This window comes from Monodelphis domestica, chromosome 5 (assembly GCF_027887165.1).
Source record: "Monodelphis domestica isolate mMonDom1 chromosome 5, mMonDom1.pri, whole genome shotgun sequence".
Taxonomy (NCBI): domain Eukaryota; kingdom Metazoa; phylum Chordata; class Mammalia; order Didelphimorphia; family Didelphidae; genus Monodelphis; species Monodelphis domestica.
The window spans coordinates 70,236,742-70,257,166 of NC_077231.1; the positions used below are offsets into that span (position 1 = coordinate 70,236,742).

The 20,425-nt window shown below is 38.8% G+C and overlaps 1 protein-coding gene across 6 annotated transcripts in view; it reads right to left on the reverse strand.

Annotated features, from left to right (window-relative positions):
• The window catches only part of C5H12orf50 (chromosome 5 C12orf50 homolog), a 49,423-nt gene that overhangs the window by 17,497 nt on the left and 11,501 nt on the right, over window positions 1–20,425 (reverse strand). For 5 of the 6 annotated variants that reach the window (XM_007503135.3, XM_007503136.3, XM_001364624.4 and 2 more), the window contains 4 exons: window positions 10,237–10,410; window positions 5,195–5,272; window positions 4,996–5,106; window positions 2,555–2,665 (listed from right to left, as the gene is read on the reverse strand). In XM_007503135.3, coding sequence (XP_007503197.1) covers window positions 2,555–2,665; window positions 4,996–5,106; window positions 5,195–5,272; window positions 10,237–10,410 — 474 coding nt within the window. The remainder of the gene's footprint in view (window positions 1–2,554; window positions 2,666–4,995; window positions 5,107–5,194; window positions 5,273–10,236; window positions 10,411–20,425) is intronic. The other variant, XM_016425691.2, reaches the window with a different exon arrangement.

Below are 20,425 nucleotides of genomic sequence, written 5' to 3' on the forward strand. Positions count from 1 at the left end.
ACTCTAAGCTCACAGTTCATCAGTCTCTCCAAACCACCACCTTCTGAATGAATGAATCCCATTTCTATCAAATGCTCCGTCATCCTTCTAGTCATCTAGATTAGCGATTCTTACTTTCACACCTCCCACATATCCAGTCACCAAATCTCGTTTCTTTCTCCACCTTTCTTGTACATGTCCCCTTCTTTTCACGTGTACATCCAACATCCTATATCAATCCATCTGTCACTTTCTCACCTGGACTACTGAAATGACTTCTTAATTGGTCTCCCTGGCTCTTCTCTCCCAATTCCAATTTACCCTTCCCAGAGCCATCAAAGGCACAAAGTCTGGCCCCATCACCATTACTGTTACATTCACTCAACTCTGCGCCTTCCCATTCTCTTCTAGGAAAAAAATGCAAACTCTTCTACTTGGCATTTCAAGTTCTTCCCAACCTGGGTCCATCGTGCTTCTGTGGCCTTCCTCCATAGGAGACCTTTTCACTTCACACTTCACACTTCAGCCCTTTTCTTCCTCTCTCTGTATCCTTCCACCCACCGTCCTCCATGGCTGGTGTTTCCTTCAAGATTAAACTCAAACATCATCCCCTGCCACAAGGGGCCTTTCCAGGCCATGAAGCCAGCTACTGAGGTCTTTGTTTTGTGTGTGCTTCTGATGTAGTTGTAGTAACATCTCCCCGGAAGCATGAGGCAATAGAACGTGGTGAATTTGAGTGAATAAAATGTAAAGTAGGGGAAGAGAGACCATTTCACTACTTTTCCTTTATAGACCTAGAGACTAGCAATCAGTAGAAGCTTAATAAATTCTTGTTGTTGCATAGATTTTTGACAATTAAGAAACCAAACAGGCTCAGCAAGATAGCTAACATCTTTCTGAGTTGTCTGGTTTGGTTTTTGTAACCATTTGATCTCCTAGTAGGATCAGAACAAATTACTGAAGCAAAGGTACTTCCCCGTTTTCATTCATTGCCATATTCTAGAATTAGAACTTGAAGTGGTATGAGAGGTCATCAGGTTCAACCTCTGTATTTTACAGATGAAGAAAATAACCCCCAACTGGGGAAATGACTTGCTTCTAGAGACACAAAGGAGGCAAAATGGCTCAGTTGGGATTAGAACCCAGATTCTTTCTCCACATCAATTCACCATATTCTACTGTCTCATGCAGACAATGCCCACTCAAAAATCATTTCCATTTTTTTCCTCAGACTACAAATCACTTCCTTGATAACCTCAACAAAATATTTCTTGGATATTGTACAAATGTTTCTAGGGATAAAGAATTTACTCCCTCACAAGTCAATCTATTCCATTTTCAATCTGGGTGAATTATTAGGAAGGTTTTCCTTATAATGAACTGAAAACTCCTTCCTTCACTCCCTACCTTTTTAGCCTCACCACCGATGTCTACCTTTGTGGTCCTAGATTTGTCCCTGGGAATTACCTAAAAATAAATCAAATCCCTCTTCCACATGGCAAAGCTCTAGAGATGTGAAGACAACTAGAATGTCCACACCAAGTCTGCTACTCTCCAGAATACAAACATCAACTTTAGTTCCTTCACCCTTTCTAAGAGAAAAAAAAAATGTTCCTAGTTTCATCTACCACTGAGAGACTCCTCTTATCATTTCTCTAGCCATGCCCAGCCAATGATTGCTGCTTTCAAATCTCTGTTGAAGACATAGGGAAAAGTCAAGAGCAGGTACAAATCAATTAGTTTGGACCTTGAAAGTATCCAAACAGAGAGAAGGCCAAGAGAGAATATAGGAACATTGTGTAAAGGATCACTGGCATAAGACTCAGTAATCTTTTCTTTTCAATCCTCTCTCTCTTTGTCACTCCGTTTCTCCTCTCTCTATTTGTCTCTCCAGTTCTGCCTCTTACTCATATCTCTTTCTCACTCTTTCTCGTCCTTTAGTTTAAACAGAAATTTTAAAACGAGTGACCCAAAGTGTGTTGCTTTCAAATTCTTGGAGGACTTGGTTCAAAAGATCGGAGTAGGAGCAATAGTGTTACCAAAGTATTTCCTGGAGCACATATCTAAGGGCTCTCCTGAGCTCATGATCTATCCAACCTCCTCTCAAAGTTAGATTTCTATGTGTCCTGCCTCTTCTATTAGATTGTAAACTGGCTGAAAGTCAGAGACTATGTATATCATTTTAAAAAATCTAGCACATCAAACAATAGTTAATGCTATTTGTTGTTGAATTGATAGGAACAATTCCATCCCTTGAAGATAATGTGGACAGATTCAGACATAGCCTGAGACAAAACTGCTCAAATAAGTCATTTGTCTTGTGTAGACCCAAATAGACCCTACCCCTTTTCACAGCAACTAGCATATTCAGCAACCACTAACAAAAAGGTTTTCTCTTGTGGAAATGATTCTCTTTAAAAAGAATGGTAACGTGAAACGCAAAGGATTGATGCAGGACTGCCATTTTATACTTGTGAGATCTGCTTAACACGTCCGTTTAAAGTACTAGGTCTGGCAGACTGTGAAATATCAAATAGAACTAGTAATACATTTTTAAAATATTGTATTAAGTCACCTCCATTTTCAAAAGCAGCAAGGTCGGTTCTTGGTTTCCCATCCAATGATGCTTTTATCTCACCTTGTCTTTCAAATATATTGAATTTTGTTGGAACTGTAAGACCATCCCCTAAAATGGCAAAAAAAGGGAGGAGGAGTTGATACATCAGGAGCCACATTTCTACAGTGCAGCTCACCACAGGAACTGTGTTAGTTAATGGAAGTAGCACATTTAGGAGATGCATATAAGAAGAGAGCAAGACTCTGGGATATGATCTAAGGCAAGTACTGTTTGCACAGTGATTTCATGAACAATAAAGTACATGACTTTTTAAAGCAGCTTCACAATTAAATCATCAAAGAGGAAAGTGAGCCTATTTTCTTATTTGACCAATTCAAAAATGACTGCAATTTGGCATTTGAAAACTCTTTCTCTCCATGAAATAGAAATTACTTTTGATTATTTATTTTTTAATATCATGACTTTAAAGGTATTTATAAATGTTTCCTGGTCTGACTCCTATGCAGAAGTATCAGCTTTAGCAAAAGTTGTTATTTGTTATCATGGACTGCTCTTGTGGATACTCACTTTCTCATATATCTTTCTTAGAACCACTTCATTCTTTAGTGAATTCATGTTAAAATTATAGTATAAGTCAACCAAGTAGGCTCTTATAATCACTTCCCCCCTTCTATCCCACCATTTTTCTTCTCTTTCATGACTGAGGCAAGCATGACCTGCCTTGGAGTCAGGAGTACCTGGGTTCAAATCCCACCTCTGACACTTATTAGCTTAAGATTCTAGATCCAGAACTGGAAGGGAGCTCCTTATAGGGAGGAGAAAGATCCAATTAAGGGAAGTCAAGTGACTTGCCCAAGGTCACACAGGTAGTGTCAGAGGTGAGATTCAAACCCAGGTCCCACTGACTCCAAAGCCAGTACACTTTGAATCATACCACTCTGTGTGGCCCTGGGTAACAGTCACCTGGCCTCTCTGTACCTCAGGCAAACTCCCTAGGACTTAACTGGGAAGTCAAAGACCAGGGGGCGATCCGTGTTGGTGGACTGAGTTCCCCCATGAGGAGTTCCCTACCCTGATGGAGTCATAAAGATACTTCCTGGATCTGTGTGACGGAGGGGTCACTTGGCAAAGGGACGGTTCAATGGCTCAGGATGTGTTCTGCAGCTGCTGGGGGAGGTTAAGACAGCCAGAGGCGAGCGTCCGCACACACCCCCACCGAGCCATACAGTTCTTGCTCAACCAAAGACAGGCAGACGTGTCTGCTCTGTGGATTAACCACGTGTTGGGGGGCTGTTTCCCTACCCCTACCCACCTTGGCCCTGGTGGCTTTCCCTGCTGGGTCTGTTTGACACAAATCCCTGCTACTGCTGCAAAACTGCTTTTAAAGCTCATCCTAGGGGCGAGAATGTGAAGTTTCGTTGAGTCCATAGACCTTGGCTGTGTTTTCCTGTTTCTAGCCTATATAGCAGACAACTCTAACACAATGAATTCTATACACACGAGGTTAAAACATACATTTCAGCTTTGAAAGAAAAGAGAACAGTTCCCATCCAGCCTCCCCGGTGCAGGCCACAGATCTGAAGGGCCATTCGGCACAGAAGGCAAGGAGGAGGAGTTGGAGCCCCAGCCAGTCCCAGAGAGCCAAAACTCCAATCCTGACTGCCACTCACAAGTCATTTAGCCTTGCTGGCTTTTCAATGAGCTTATCAATTCAATAAGACAAAGATCTTCACCTAGTTTCACCCCTGGTGAGGAAGATAAAATGTTAACAGCAAAACATCTGCAGAATCATTGCAAAACAAGCTTTGTAGAAATCCTCATCTAGTCATTCTGCACACCTGGGAAGGCATGATTACATTTCATGATCGCTTTTCATGTTCAATTTAGGGTACAGGATAAAACATCGTCCACCCTCGCTCGCGACATATCGATGCCCCCTTTTAGGCTGTGGCCCGAAGGGGGAAGTGAGGTGGCCTCAGTGGGCGACCCGGAGCAAGTCTCTTGACCCCCAGGGCCTAGCCCTTACCGCTCTTCTACCTTAGAACCAATTCACAGTATTGATTCGAAAGCAGAAGGGATGAGTCTTTAAAAATAAATAAATACATAAACAATGTCCTGAGAGGCAGAGTAGTAGAGTGGCTTGAGAGCCGGCCTGGAAGTCTGAAAAAACCCCGATTGCATGCCTGTCTCTGCCACATGAAACAGTGGGCAAGTCTTGTAATCTCTCGGTGTCCCATAAGAGTCTAATTAATTATCAGCATCCCTCTGCTTTGGACTTTCCCTACACAAATGAAAGCCCAGAGCTAACTTAAAACCAACCAACCAACCAAACCAAAAAGCCTATGGCCTAGTGTGGGTCTTACTAAATAAAGAATTCATGCCACATCGCTAAATAGCTCCTAAGTATCACTTTGAAGCGCTGTCATTGGAGAGCTTACCTTCTTGCAATTCATTGCCATTTTCCAAGGGTTTTGCTAACTCTTTTTCCACTGTTGAAGTTATGCTTTTTGCTGAAATGTCTGGAGGAGTGTGAAATCTGTAGTATTCACCTAATCTCCCCATAAGGAAAATAATGGTTAGTATGCTACTCAAGCACAGAACTAGAAAAAAACCCCACACCGTCACCAAAATGCTTACCAGACTTATAGCACATTTCCTTTATCGCCCTTTCTTCTTCGATTTCCTCTGGAGTCTTTGTCCACAAACTAGAAGCATCTGTAGGAAATAGTTTTCAAATGAAAGATGGCTCCCCTATACAAAAGCGATCAGAAATTCTACTACAAATTAGAAGGAAAGTGAACGTTGTTTATTCTCCTGCGGGATGACCCCTTTTAATTTTGTAACCCATTTGAAATGATAAAGGATCATCCAGAGATTTAAAAAAAATCTGTGAAATCTGCATCAAAGATGATGTTTGCTATACTGAAGGAAGAAACACCAATTATATGTATGAAACCCAGTTCTTCCCTCTCCTACTTTCTATTTTAGGGTGGAGCAGAGATTTCAACCAGGTGCACGTTTATTTATTCCTACTTAGTTAGTACGTCCTAAGGGCTGTCTCCATCTACCTGTCTGGCAGGCTCTTTCCTTCTTTCAAAGGGAATGGGAGGGAAAGGTACAGAATGACTCTTCTACGTTCCCCTTGAGGCAAACTCTGTGGCACTGCATGTACTCAAGAGTCACCGAATGTAGTGGTAAAGCTCGCATCCTCCCCTGTTGTGATTACCAGTGTTCTTAACAAGGAACAATCCCCGATACTGATTGATATGGGAACTTTAACCAAATTCATTTTTCTGGGAAGGGCTGAATTAATAACCCTCTTTAAGTGGCTACGTAACCCTCTGCTTCCAGGGGCTAACCATAATTGCTCTGGACTTTGTTAGGGCATATGTATATAAAATATATAAATGTGTATGTATATGTGTGTACTTTATACACATAACATATATAAATGTGTCTACATACATGTATTTGTATACCCATATGTATATACATGCAAGTACACACACATAAGCATGTGTATATGTAACACATGAATCTATATATATACCCACATTTTGAGAGAAGGGAACCACAGTTAATACTATTCATTTTCTATCAGCTATATCTTTTCATAGTCACAAAACAGAAAAAAATATAATAAATACTAATTCCTACTTCTTGTTTGTTGATTATTTTTAAAAGCATTTAACATGGAGAACAAAATGAAGCCTTAAAAGCTTTTCACCAACAGGATTGTTTCCCATTCCTATATTAAGATTCCTAGATAGAGGAAACTATTGTGATAACTTAGTTTGAGATTTTAAAATTATCCCTTTCCAGTGAAGTGGAAAAGCCCAGAGTTCCCTGCTGACCAAAAGCTCTTTGTCTATTATTGAGGAAGTCCAATGCAGAGTTCTAAGGAAGAAAATGCCCTTGACGAACCTAGATAGTGAGATCCTCCAAAGGCACCCATCTGCAGTCATTATGGTACCGATTCCATTAAAGACCAGAAGATGAGTTCCGTGACTACTCAAGAGACACTACTGGGCTAATGAGCCACAAGAAAAGAGATGAAGAATGCGTACTGTCCTGACTATGATACAGACAGATACTGCTGAGGGATAAGGAGCTGACCAGCTGACCACAGAAGGGACTGAGAGGAAGATGGCAGGCTGGCTTGCATTTGGGTTATAAGGCAGTGCTTTCAACTGAATCTTTTTAATCCTAACATTAGCATCACCAGATGCTGCGATAGCGAGGACCTATCTATTTTAAGATAGAAGAAAAATTGTGACTCAAAGGGTAAGGTCAGGGAGTAGGCTACAGCATTCAGGGAAATGGAATAGAAAATGCCCAGGAAACATTTAAGAACCAAAAACAGTAATAATACTGAGAAATAACAAGTGGACAGATTGAGTGCTGAACTGGAATGGATAGAATGAGAAAAAACCTAGAAAGAGGTCAAAAGTACATTTGAGCAAACTCTCAATGAATGATATATGGTAAGACACAGAGACAAAGATACAAGGAGGATATATGGACAAGAAAAGGACAATTGGGTAGCAAAGTGAATAGAGCATTGGGTTTGAAACCAACAAGGCTGCTCATCTTCCTGAATTACAATTTGGCCTCAGTCTCTAGCCATATGACCCTGGGCAAGTCATTTAACTCTGTTTGCCTCAGTTTCCTCATCTGTCACATGAGCTGGAAAAGAAATGACAAATCATGATAGTATCTTTCTCAAGGAAACTCCAAATGGGATCACAAAGAGTCAGACATGAAATAACCCAACAGCAAGTGGCCAAAAACATACACTGAAAAGGTGCCGTTCAGTTGAAATGTGCACCACTGGAGACAGTTACTCATATCTATGTGAGCATAAGCCCACTCACATATTAAATCAAGCATAACCATAAGCCCTACTATTTACCATCTGTCAAACATTTACTAAATGTCATTTCCTCCATTTCCTATCCTATAAAAGGCATTTAGTAAGTATTTTCTAAAAGAATTAAAAGTTTGTGGTGCAATGAGAAGATTGAACTGAATTTGTAGTCCTACAATCTCAGATGGAATTCCTGCTCTGTCACTTACCACCTTGGGCAAATTACTTATCTCACCTTCAGATTTCTCTTCTATAAAATAAAGGGATTGGATGATGGATGTTAAGTTCCTTTCTAGCTGTAGCTCTCAGAATCCTCTGACCCCCTGCCACAAATCAGCATCTTTCTGCCATGAATCCCTTCTCCCTGCCCCCCCCCATTAGAAATAATTTCTTTGGCTCATAGTATCGTCACCAGAAAGTCCCACATTAAAATGCAAAAAAAAGGGGAAAGCACAAGGAAGGAACTCTTTATTTATGTATGTGGAAAGTACCCTAGAAACTGTGGAGATGCAAAGAAGAATAAAACCAGTCCTTGCCCTCAAGGAGGTTACAGTCCAGTATGAAAATTAAGATCTCTCTCTCTCTCTCTCTCTCTCTCTCTCTCTCTCTCTCTCTCTCTCTCTCTCTCTCTCTCTCTCTCTGTCTCTCTCTTTCTCTCTCTCTCTCTGTCTCTCTGTCTGTCTCTCTCTGTCTCTCTGTCTGTCTGTCTCTCTGTCTCTGTCTCTTTCTCTCTCTGTCTCTGTCTCTCTCTCTCTGTCTGTCTCTGTCTCTCTCTCTGTCTGTCTGTCTCTGTCTCTCCCACCCCCCTCTCTCACACACACACACCCCTAAGAATAATTAACAATAGAATACAACAGGTATGTTATCATTGTTCTGTAACTAGGGCCTGGAGATTGGATGTGAGATTTCACTTCTGAATGGAGAAATTCCCTCATTTTGAGCAGGTCCCCAGTTTCAATGCAGCTTCTAGTCTCAGAGCATTGCCCAGAGCACTAAAACTTTAGATGACCTGCCTAGAGTCACACAAGCAACAGGTATTAGAGGTAGGATTTGAGTGCAGGTTATTCTGAATGCCATAGCTGAAATTCTATTCATTATACCACACTCCTCCTTCATATAACCAAGATGCTATTACAAAGGGCAAGTCACTTACTCCTGTTTGCCTTAATTTCCTCATCTGTAAAATGAGCTGGAGAAGGAAAGGACAAACCACTCCAGTATCTTCACCAAGAAAACTCCAAATGGGGTCATGAAGAGTCAGGCACAATTAAAACAACTGAACAACAACAACTACTACGAAGGTGAAGAACTACTAAGTACCCTTAACATTGTGTAGTCATGTCTCCTATAGGCAAGTGTTCAATGAGCAATAAGACAATTAATAAGCAGCCACAGCTGTGGCCTGGCATTGTCACGGAAGACTTCACAGTAGAGTTAAGCCATTGATTGCTTCGAGGGATTTAAGATTCTGAGATGGCCAAGACTGTAAATATTCTAGGCAGGAAGAGGACCCTAAAGCAAAGATGAGTAGATGAGAATATTCCTATTTATATTCATGGGACAATAGATTTACTGAAGGGTTTACCTGAGAAAGCTGTAGAGGTTAACTTTGGAAAAGCAGGTTTGGACCTGTTTGTGCAGATACTTGAAGCCAAGGTCAAGAATTTAAGAAAGTAAGCTCCTTGTGGACAGGAACTGCTTTTACTTTTTCTTTGTATCCTCAAATACTTGACATAGTGGCTGATGCAGAATATATGTTTAAGAAATGCTCATATCTAGTTGTCTATTTAATTTATTCTATATAATTTATATAATGAGAGGGATAGCCTAGTTCGTCTTAAAATGCCCCTTCTGGTTTTAAGTATGTGATCCTATAAACTGCTTTAAGTGTTTGATCAAGAAAAGGACATGGTCAGTGGATAGATGGCCAGGGTAAATACTAGAGTCAGAGACAACTTTTCAGAAAACAATACATTAATCTCGTCATGAGATAAAGAAAGACTGATTTAGAGCCAGAAAAAACCTATTGTTGATATTCTTTCCACAAGGAAAGAGCAGAATTGTGCCTACTGGTTAAAATCAAAATATCCATGCTGTGGGACATACCAGAAAGAAAAAATTTAAAGGCAGTTAGGGAAAAGAAAGGAAATTTTTGAGGTTGAAAAACTACTTTTTAAAATGTCCAAACCAAAGAAAAAACACTAAAACCTCATAATATTGGATTTTAAGGAATTAAAAAAGCATTTTAATTTCCAGTTTCCCATGCTTGAGGGAGAACACAATGTGCTTTATGCATAAAGGGAATATAACCACAGAGCATGGTCTTGCATACAATAGATATTTTAATAAACATATTGATTCAATTTGATGATTTCATTTTATCTGCAATATAACTGAATTCGTGGGATAGAGCAAGGTGTTTCATAATGTGGTTTTGCTCCATTTCTATAGTCTGCCCTGGAAAATTTCATCTCCAAATTCCCATGATGGTATGTGAGTTATATTAACTCTATCTGACTGCCAGTGTCTTCTGGGTACATCAAAAGAAAGGGAACATAAGTGGTCTTGAAAGTTAATATATCTCTGCCAATTAAGGGATTTGCTCCCTACTTATGAGTAGGATCACATCCTTAGACTATTAAGTTAGAACAATGAATTAAGAGGCTTATGAAAACTAAAGCATTTTTTTCAATGTCTACCTTCCATCAGAAAAATGGTTGGTTATTACCAACCTACAAAACATTAAGAAAGTGAATGGAGAACAATGGAAGGGTCTTTACAACATCCCAGATCGAAGGAGGGTCATACTAACTGTTCTCCTTGTCGTCTTCCTCTTCCTCTTCCTCCTCTTCCTCTTCCTCAAAGTTAATAGTTATGACCAATGGAGGATGAATGGGTCTTGATATATTCTCTTGAGGTTTCAGAGGTTCTTGACTCTGGGTAGGGGGCAGAATTCCTTCCTGGGTTTCTTTTTGTAGTGTGACATCTATAAGAAAAATACAAAAACACAGTTTTTTTGTTGCTTTGTTTTATTTATTTTTTTATCATATCATATCAAAGCCTGGCTCAGATAATGCGATTCACACCTTTGCCCCATTTTAATTGCATGTTTATTTTTGCAACACCTACACCTTCCTTCCTATATTCAATGCTGCTTATTGTTTCCAAGGCAGAAGAGTGGTAGGGTAGGCAATAGGGGTTAAATGACTAATGTCACAGAGCTAGGAAGTGTGTGAAGGCCAAATTTGAACCCAGGACCTCCCATCTTTGGGCCTGGCTCTCAATCCATTGAGCCACACAACTTCCCCCAACTGCAATATGTATTTTTTTAAAATCATTTATATCTTCCTTTTGGAGAATACAAATCATGTATCAAAAAAAACTATCATTTTTTAATTAGGAAATAGTAGCATTCCTACTTTTCCTATAAAACACTGATTATTGCCTTTTTATGTCCCTTTTCTTCTGAGGACTTAAAAAAACATTTTATTTTTATGATCTATGAGGTAGGTAAAAAAAGGGATGATATTACTAGTTTCATTATTACAAGGAGGAACTAAGATATAGTCTAAGTCAGTAATGTCAAACTTAAATAGAAAAGGATCCCTGCAGGCCTCCTAGTGGCTTAGAAAAACACAAATTAACATTGTCATATTGTATTTTTATTTATCTTGTTAAGCACTTCAATTACATTTTAATCTGGTTCAGGCCACACTTGGGAGTTTTAGCAGCCTGCTGGCTTCCAGTTTGAGGCCTCTGGTCTGTGTCCAATCCAGTGCTGCATGGTTTGATCTACACAGTGAGCACATGATCAGCCATGGCAAATCCTACATGGGAAAAGCTTTCCATCTCAGCAATTTCCAGAGTCACACGTCTACATTTAGAGCCTATATAAACAGTGACCAGCCTAGAGAAAATGCAAAAAGCTACAAAGACCACCAATTTGAGTCCTTATTCTTTGGAGACTTCCTAGTCCTGAAGGTATACAGACCCCAAAGAGGTCCATCCAGGGACAGCTTTTAGGGGGTTCTTGCACTTGGCCAGGAAAAGTGACATCTTTATTTTTTACAAACCTTTAATGGATATTTGACATTTTATTCAAGGGAAAGGCAAGGAATAAGTGTTTACATCACACATACAATCTGCCTTTACTAAGTAATTTCGAAATATTTTCTTGTTACATATAGGGCAGCCAGGTAGCAAAGTGGACAGAAGGAAAGGCCTGGAGTCAGGAGGATCTGGGTTCAAATGTGACTTCAAACATTTCCTAGGTGTGTGATGCTGAGCGGATCATTTAACCCCCAGTACCTATCTTTTGTTGCTCTTATGTTTTAGGATTGATACTAAGACAGAAAGGTTTAAAAAACAAAAAACAAAATTACATATTTTGAGAAGGAGTCCATAGACTTCACAATGGCAAAGAAATCCTGCTCTAATGGTTCTTCCTATATTCAATTGCCTGCTATTTTCAAAATTAAAACTATCTAAGTAAAAAAAAGAATATATTAGAGGAATAAAATGATCACATGGGTAGATTTAACTAGTGAAATAAAATAGCAGAAACAGCCTAAGTAGACACTTTGGAATAAGAATTCAATTGAATTTCATGGGCATTTTGTAGTCAAGTAATTCAATAAAATCTGATTAATTGAAACCCTTCTGATTTAAATGTTAAGTGGTCTGAAGTTCACCTTGCTATTAACAATGAAAAGTTTGTGAAATTAGTAATATGAAGGAGATTGGAAGGATACTCTATCTCACCTTAAATGCACAATGCTTTGGAACATCCTTACAATCCTTTTAAGTTGCATTCAAGTTACTAATGTGCCAATTACAAAAGATATCTAAAACTTTTCATTAAAGCAAGTCAAGCAGAATTTCCATTTGCCAACCATTGTTTAGTTATTGATTAAGAAAAACATTTACCTTAAAATTAGAATAGCATTCTTAAAAACTATTTCATGACTTAGACTTTATACTAATTCATCCTGACATCCTACCCTTATAATTGTGAATTAGAAGTTTTTTGCTATATTGTGCTTATTTATGTTTATGCCTATTCCTCTGATAGAATTAAGATCTCATTCATGGTAGTATGTCATTCACTCATATAAATAGGAGCCTAACCATGATATTCTTGTCTTTATCATTCCATAAATTCTTCAGAGAGGACCTATCCAACACATACACTACTTTCCCCTGGGTCTTCTATTATTTCTTATTTTCCTGTGTATCACTGAGTCTTGTCTATCTTTTATAACTTCATTGTCACAACATGCCTGCTTCTCCTTTTCAAGTCATGTGATGTTCATGATGTGTTTTACATTATTTCTTGTGTTGGTGGTGTACTACAGCCTCTTACCCACCATGCATCGTGTCATGACTCTTGGGACCAAACTTTTATTCTTCAGATATTGGGGCATTCCACATGATTCACAGACATACAGCTTCACCAGGAGAATATTTGTGTTGAAAAGATGGGTTTGTTTGTCAAATAGCAATCTGAGATCACTGAACACAAAGCAGATTATTTCAAAAGGAATCTAACTCATTTGCTCCTACTGTTGAATTCTGGGCCTAGTTTGCTATCTGTCTCCTACATCCATCTATCTCTGGATAATGAAATGGTATATCACTCCAGGATCTTTGCAAAGAAAAGTCTAGTCCAAAGAGCCATGAAAAGTTAGACAATATAACTGTCTAATGAATAACTGAGTAACTATAATCTCTCTCTCTTGCTCTCTCCCTCTCTTCTCTCTCCCTTTTCTCCTCTCCCTTTCTCTCTCTCTCCTCTACTTTCCTCTTCTCTCTCTCTTCCTCCCCCTCTTTCTCTTCCTCTCTCTCCCTCCTCTCCTCTTCTCTCTCTTCCTCCTCTCCTCTCCTTTCCTCTTCTCTCTCTCTTCCTCTCTCCCCCTCTCCTCCTCTCGTCTCCCTCTCTCCCACTCTCTCCCACTCGTATCCTCTAGTCTCCTCTCCTCTCCCCTTCCCCCTCTCTCCTATCTTTTCCTCTTCTCTCCCCTCCCCTCCCCTCCCCTCTCCTCTCCTCTCCTCTCCTCTCCTCTCCTCTCCTCTCCTCTCCTCTCCTCTCCTCTTCTCTCCCCACCCTTTTCCCTCTCCCCCATTTCCCCCCACCTCCCCCCCCTTTCTCTCTTCTTCTCTGCCCTACCCCCCCCCTTGGAAACTGAATAAAAGACAAGTGAGTTAGATTCTTGTTGAAATACTCTGCATGCAGAGATAAATGAATACAGATCTGTCTCTCTCTTTTTCTGTGTGTATCACTTAGACTAACTCAAAGAATAACTAAACATATCTAACTGTATGTCCATATGGACAAATAAAGTCATCTCATCCTCTTGGTTTTTCTTATGTGGATTGATCATCCATGAAGACATTGGCTTATAACTATTCCTTATCAAAGCTTACCCAGTGGAAAAGTCATCAATACAAGTAAGTCAAAAGAACCCACAAACTGCCTCTGCCAAACAAATACTAGCTGAGGAGAAAGCCATGATATATTGCCAAAGCTAATGACTCCTTCACAGAAATATGCCTAACTATAAAGTGTGTGTTAATTTAAAACTGCAAGAAAAGGAAACTCGTAAGGCCAAGATCCAACTAATATATCATGGGAGTAAGAACTAAGAAGAGACCTTAGAAGCCATCCTAGTTCTACAACCTCATTTTTCAAATGAGAACCTGTGACTTGCCCAAGATCACACAGATAATACATAACAGAGATAGGATTCAAATGTAAGGCCTGTGACTACAAATTCCACACTCTTTCTATCATACATAGTACTAAACCAAATTATAAAGCACAGGCTTATTCCCAAAATACTCAAACCCTTCCTCCCTTCAGTCATGTTTTCATGCCCTACATCTTAAAGCTAGGTCTTGATTAGCCTGAAAAATGAATCTCCTACAGAGGTCACAAGTATTCAAATTTGTGCTATTCAAAGTTATGATTATGTAAAATAAGGTAATTGGTTCCAACCCAATGGAAATATGCAATGTGAATTCAAATAATACAACTCCTTCAAGGGACTCATTATTCACACTAACTCTTGGAAAAATTATTCAGTTAATCGATTAGCTAAACTCCTTTTTAGCCTTTGTTTTAAAAATAAATTTTATTGATTTCTTTCTCTGCCTACATTTCCCCTCATATCTCCCTATTTCCCCTTTCCAGAAAGTCATCCCATATAACAAAGGCAAACTACCTTTGCCTTTCTTAGTGAAAGGGAGACAAGATGAAATTCAAATAATGGATATCAGTTTTGCAGTGTTAGTTTCTGAATGGCATCAGTGCACCCTCTATACTGACTGAACTATTTGGACATTTCTAAAACAAGCAACAAAACTTCTTTACAAAGTCAATGCTGTCATCACCATCAAGAGAACAACTGCATCCGTGTGGGTTATGCTGTGCTAAATGCTCTACAAAACTAGTTGGCAGACGTTATCTCCCTAGGAGCTCCCAATACATACTGATGTCACATTTTTCCTGAGAAGGTCTGTGATTTGCTTTCAATTACTTCCTGTAATGAAGTACATTTGGGTTGCACCCAAGCATGAAATTCAACACTTTGTTTTATCTCTATCATTCTATTGGGCTTTTAATAGTGTTTGGAGGCATATGATAGCAGGCAGCCAACCTTAGGCAGCCGCTTTATTAGGTTGTTGAATTGATGTACGTCAAGGGTTTGACATATGTTGAGTTACCTATGTTGATTTCTAGTTATGCTATTCCTGTAAGTCCCCAAACGCCCACTATCTTTGTGTTTTAAGGAACTGGTTGGGAACACGCTTGTCTCTGATGAATTTCTACAAGGAGGCAATTGTTTCTGAAACCTTTATTTTTCCATCTCCAGCCTAGCTTCACACAGCTGTGCTCAATTTTAGGTTTGTCGGTTACGCTTTATAGAGCTCTTGGCGTTAGAAGCTTCATCCTTCTTATATGGCTAGACTGTCACATCAGTTACAGATGACTGCAATGGGAGGCAGTACTGCTTTCTTTGCCTTGTCAGTTTTTAAAACAAATCCTCTTTCTACTACACCTATTTTGTGCCCATGGTCCCCTAAAAGAAATGTTTGGAGCTACAAGTTCTTTGGCTCCCAGGGTATTCGATATATAAATTGGCTAGGGTGCAAATCAGAACTAGTTTGTTTGATTTTTTTTTAAGACTACTTTTTGCTTCTACCTTTCAGGTAATTATAACCTGAAAAGCATTATGGTTTATCACACTGGCTGGAAGTAGAAGCCAGTTCTTCCCTTTGGGCTTGGAAAAGCATAGCAGTTCATTAACTTAAATACTATTTAAGAAAAACCTTCCTCTGTCCAAAGACATCCCCACTGAATGGCTTATCTATTCATCACAACCAGGTGAGCTGGGAAGATGTCAAAGAGAATGATGCCTTGAAGCACAATTTCTCCCAAGGAACTCCTAGGACTCTCATTATGAAATCTAGAAAATGAGCAAATTCTCCCCAGTTTGGGATTAACAAGAAATGTTCTTTAACTGAGTAATGGATTTTTAAAAAGAAAAGTCATATGGGCCTTTCAAAGCCTTTAAATTCAGAATGACAACATCTTTGGAAATGATGCTGCAGAGGCAGACTATTTATGATCATAGGATTACAGATTTGTAAAGAGGGACCTTTTTCAAGGTCTTATCTTGTCCAATCCTCTCATTTTACAGATGAAGAAACTGAGATCTGGAGAGTTAAAGTAAACTTGGCTAACATCACACAGGTGATAAGTAGAAAGGGTAGGATTCAAACCAAGGTTTCTAGCTTCAACCAATTTTCTTTCCATTTGTGCTTCCCAACTCCAATCAGAGGTAGGGCTATTGATTGAAGAGAGCAGGTGATTAGATAAATAATTAGATGTGTTTATATATGGCTCAAATCCAACCTCTGGGCCTTTGATATTAGTCACACTCTATTTTTAAGTTATTTTTAATTCCATTTCATTGCTAGTGACATGGTCCAATTTATACTGCATTCCACACTTATATGATAATCTTCTACGTACATGGCACTATAGCAAGCAGAGTGGTGAATATGATATGGTTCTTGCCCTCAAGGGAAGAATGAATGAAAAATTTTAAAGGCCTCTGGTAGAACTGTATGCCACTGACTAAATTTGCTCTCTCTTCAAAGTATCAGTGCTCTAATAACTAAATACAGAGTCCTTTTTTAGCCTCTCTTGCACCTCTGTAGTACTTGATCCCATAGACCACATCCTTCTTTCACTAAATATTTAAGTGCTTTGTTCCCTTGGTTTTCATGGCACTGATTTCTTCTGGATGTTGCCTTTTCTCTAACTCCTCTGCTTTTTAAAAAGCATCTTAAAGAGAGATGGTCTTCAAGCCTTCAACTTCATTCCTCTTATTTCCCCCTTTAACTATTCTGTGACTACATTTACTACTCCCAGCGCTTCCATGATCTCCTCCTACTCCTGATTCCAAGTTGATACATTTTCCAAATTACTGCAGGAGTCCAACAACTCTTCCATATTTCCAATAATCCAATAGTTAGGAAGATTCATAAAGTCTACCTTCACAATGTGTCCTGAGTCCATTTGCTATTCTTTTTTGTTTCTACTACTACCAGCCCTAGTTCTTGTCCTCTTGCCTGAACTGTTGCAGGACTCTCTTCATTGATCTCTTTCCTTTCATTATTTCTTCCTTCTAATCTACCCTATTTACACTGACTGACAGATACTGGCTTAATCTTCCTAAAAGCCAGGCCAAAACATATTATTTCATTACTTATTTTAGAAACCAAATGAGCAGTCTCTCATTCCATGAAGTCATATATTTAAAAAATCACACAGAAAACTCAGAACTGTTGTCATCTAGTCCACTGAGGTCAAACTCAAATAGAAATGGGAGTGCCACTAAGTGGTACACAGGGCAGCTAGGTGGCACAGTGGAAAGAGTGCCATATCTGGAGTCAAGAAGATTCATGTTCCTGAGTTCAAGTCTGTCCTCAGTAACTTATTAAGCTGTGTGCCCCTAGGTAAGGCACCTCACTGTTTGCCTCAGTTTTGCATCTATAAAATGAGTTAGAGAAAGAAATGGCAAACTACTCCACTATCTTTGCCAAGAAAACTATAAATGGGATCATGAATAGTCAGACACAACTGAAAACAACTGAACAAGAATAAAAACAAATAGTACATAAGCATCCCTAACGGTACATATTGACTTTGAAAAGCATACATGTTCATATATTTCTCTTTAAATGAGTCAGCACATTACAATCAGATAGGAATTACATTTTTATCTAGTTCAAGCTACACTCAGAAGGGTTGTGGCTGCATACAACTAAAAGGCAACAAGTCCATTGTGGACTTAAATAGGTCCTGAAATCTAAATCTTTCAGCTTGGCATATGCAACATTTTCCACAAAAGAATCTTGACTAAAAAGCGGTAGTATAGTAGAAAGTGCAACACTACCTCTGAACTCAGAGGATGTAGATTCAAATTCCACTTCTGACATATTTGGTGAATAATCTCCTAAGTCTCAAGAGACCAAGAAAGGTTATATTCCCTATATTGCTATGTGCGCTATACTCATTCTACATAAACAGGGGAGTAGGAACAAATCATTTAATCACCTCATGCCTCTATTTTCTTATCTGTAAAATGAGGGGGTTAAACTATCTGGCTTCTGTGGTTCTTTTAGATCTTTGATTCTTTCAAAGTTTATCTCCTCTTTCCCCATATGTACTTTGTATATTCTAAACCCTATTCCTGAACATAGATGACATGTTTCCTCTTCTCTTTGGCTTATATTTTCACCTTCAAAATTCTTTTTCATTCTCCAAGGTCCAACTCAAATGCTACTTCCCTTCATGAAGCCTCTTCTCTCAACACTGAAGATGTAATATCTCACTTCTCTGAATCCCTGTAAACCTTTGTACATCTCTTTAATAGTACCTCTCTCTTCTAATTTGTGTTATTTGTACAGTTGAACAACAATGTAACATTCCTGAGGATAATCCACTTCTCCTAGTTATCATTATATCTCCATAAAGCCTAGCACAATGCTTCTGATAAATAATAAATATCTGTTGAATTAAAATGAGGCCACATGTGATATCTCAGTTGATAATTTTAAAAATTGGTTATTAGTTTACTTTTTGTGGCTTGTGAATAATCATTAATGCAGACAATCTGTCTATAATTGTTTAATAATAGCTAGCTTTTATGTATGACATTTTATAGTTTCAAAGTGCTATATATGTTAACTATTTGATATGGCAAAAGTATTGGCATGAGACCTTAGAGCTAGAAGGAATTATAGCCAAGGGTATGTTGGACAGCTCCTAGAGGCCCTTCATTTGTTTACTGGTTAATTGCCTAAATTTAGGAATGGGATGAGAAAATGTCAATAATGCAAAATAAACTTAAAAGTATGACCTTAATTTGGAGATCCTGTTGGCAAACATTTAACAGCACACCCCATTTACAGTTCATCAAGTCTAACTCTCTTATTTTTTACAGATAAATAAAGGGAGATCCAGAGAAATAGTGACTCATACTAGTCAAGAGCAGAGATAAGATGCAAAGCCAGGTTATCTGACCCCCAAACCACTGTTCTTTCCACTGAGCCACACTCAAGATCATAGAGAAGACAAACCTCTTGCCCCACTGCAGAATTCCTAAATTTCACTATGTCTCTTCCACCACAAACATTATCTCATCATTATTACTACACACAGTCAACAGAATTTATGTGTCAATTACTGGGGATAAAAAGAAAGGCAAAAATGATTGTCTCAATTCTCAAGGAGCTCATCAGCTAATAAGAGCAAGAACTTGCAAACAACTATGTATAAATAAGATAGATAAGGGCTCATTTCTGTTATAGTATGAAATTTGTTGACTTACTTTAAATTTTTGAGGTTGTATACCTATTCTCTAGAAATTTATTAAAAGGATAGTGCTATGGGCATCATGGTAGGAAAAGCATCATACATTCCTGACCATTTCCATTTTCAATGAAAAGGGGTTTTTACCATCCATTTGTCTAATATTGTGATTTAATGCTTTTGTAGCCCATTGTACAATTAGACCCAACTGTCTTGGTCACTTATTTATTAAATTAATAACAATAATAACAACAATAAGAGTAATGATGTTTTTCAGACATTTCAGTTGTGTACAGATCTTCTTGACCCCATTTGAAGTTTTTTTGGCAAAAATACTAGAGTGGTTTGCCATTTCCTTCTCCAGTTCATTTTACAGATGACGAAATTGAGGCAAATAGAATTAAGTGGCTTGCCCAGGGTCATGCAATTATTAATGTCTGAGACCAGATTTCAATTCCGGTCTTCCTGACTCCAGCACTAGTACTAGTAACCACTGTACTACCTAGTTGCCATAATAATAATATTATTATTATATAGGTAGCATTGAAACAGCACTTTAAGGTTTACAAAGTTCTTTATACTCCTTTTCTCATTTTATAGTAACATACAACCCTGAGAGATAGGTGCTATTGCCATCACTAGTTTACATTTGAGGAAAGTGAGGCAGACAAGAGGCTAAGTGACTTGCCCAAGGTAACACAACTAGTAACTTGTCTGAGATTGGATTTGAACTCAGGTCACTAGTCACTGAGCATCAGGAGGGGAAAAAACACTTAGGAGCCAAGCGTTCATATGGTTGCCCACTGCTTCTAAAAGCAGTCACAAGGGATTTGAGATATGACCATAACCCACATAGTAAGTGCTCTCCCTGGTATATTTTCCTTAGGACAGAGCCATCCAGTATGGCAAATGACTCATTCATACTCCTTTAATGAATACTACTACTACTAAGTCACCCTGGGCATACACTATTAAACCTGGGTTGGTATATCATTTGATCACACCACCAGGACTAGTTGTCTTATGGCCCGCTCCAAGCCTCATTTCATGATTCTTGATAGAATCCCGCATTTAACACGGTCACAGTCATATCTCTCTTTCACATCATATTTTCACTGGT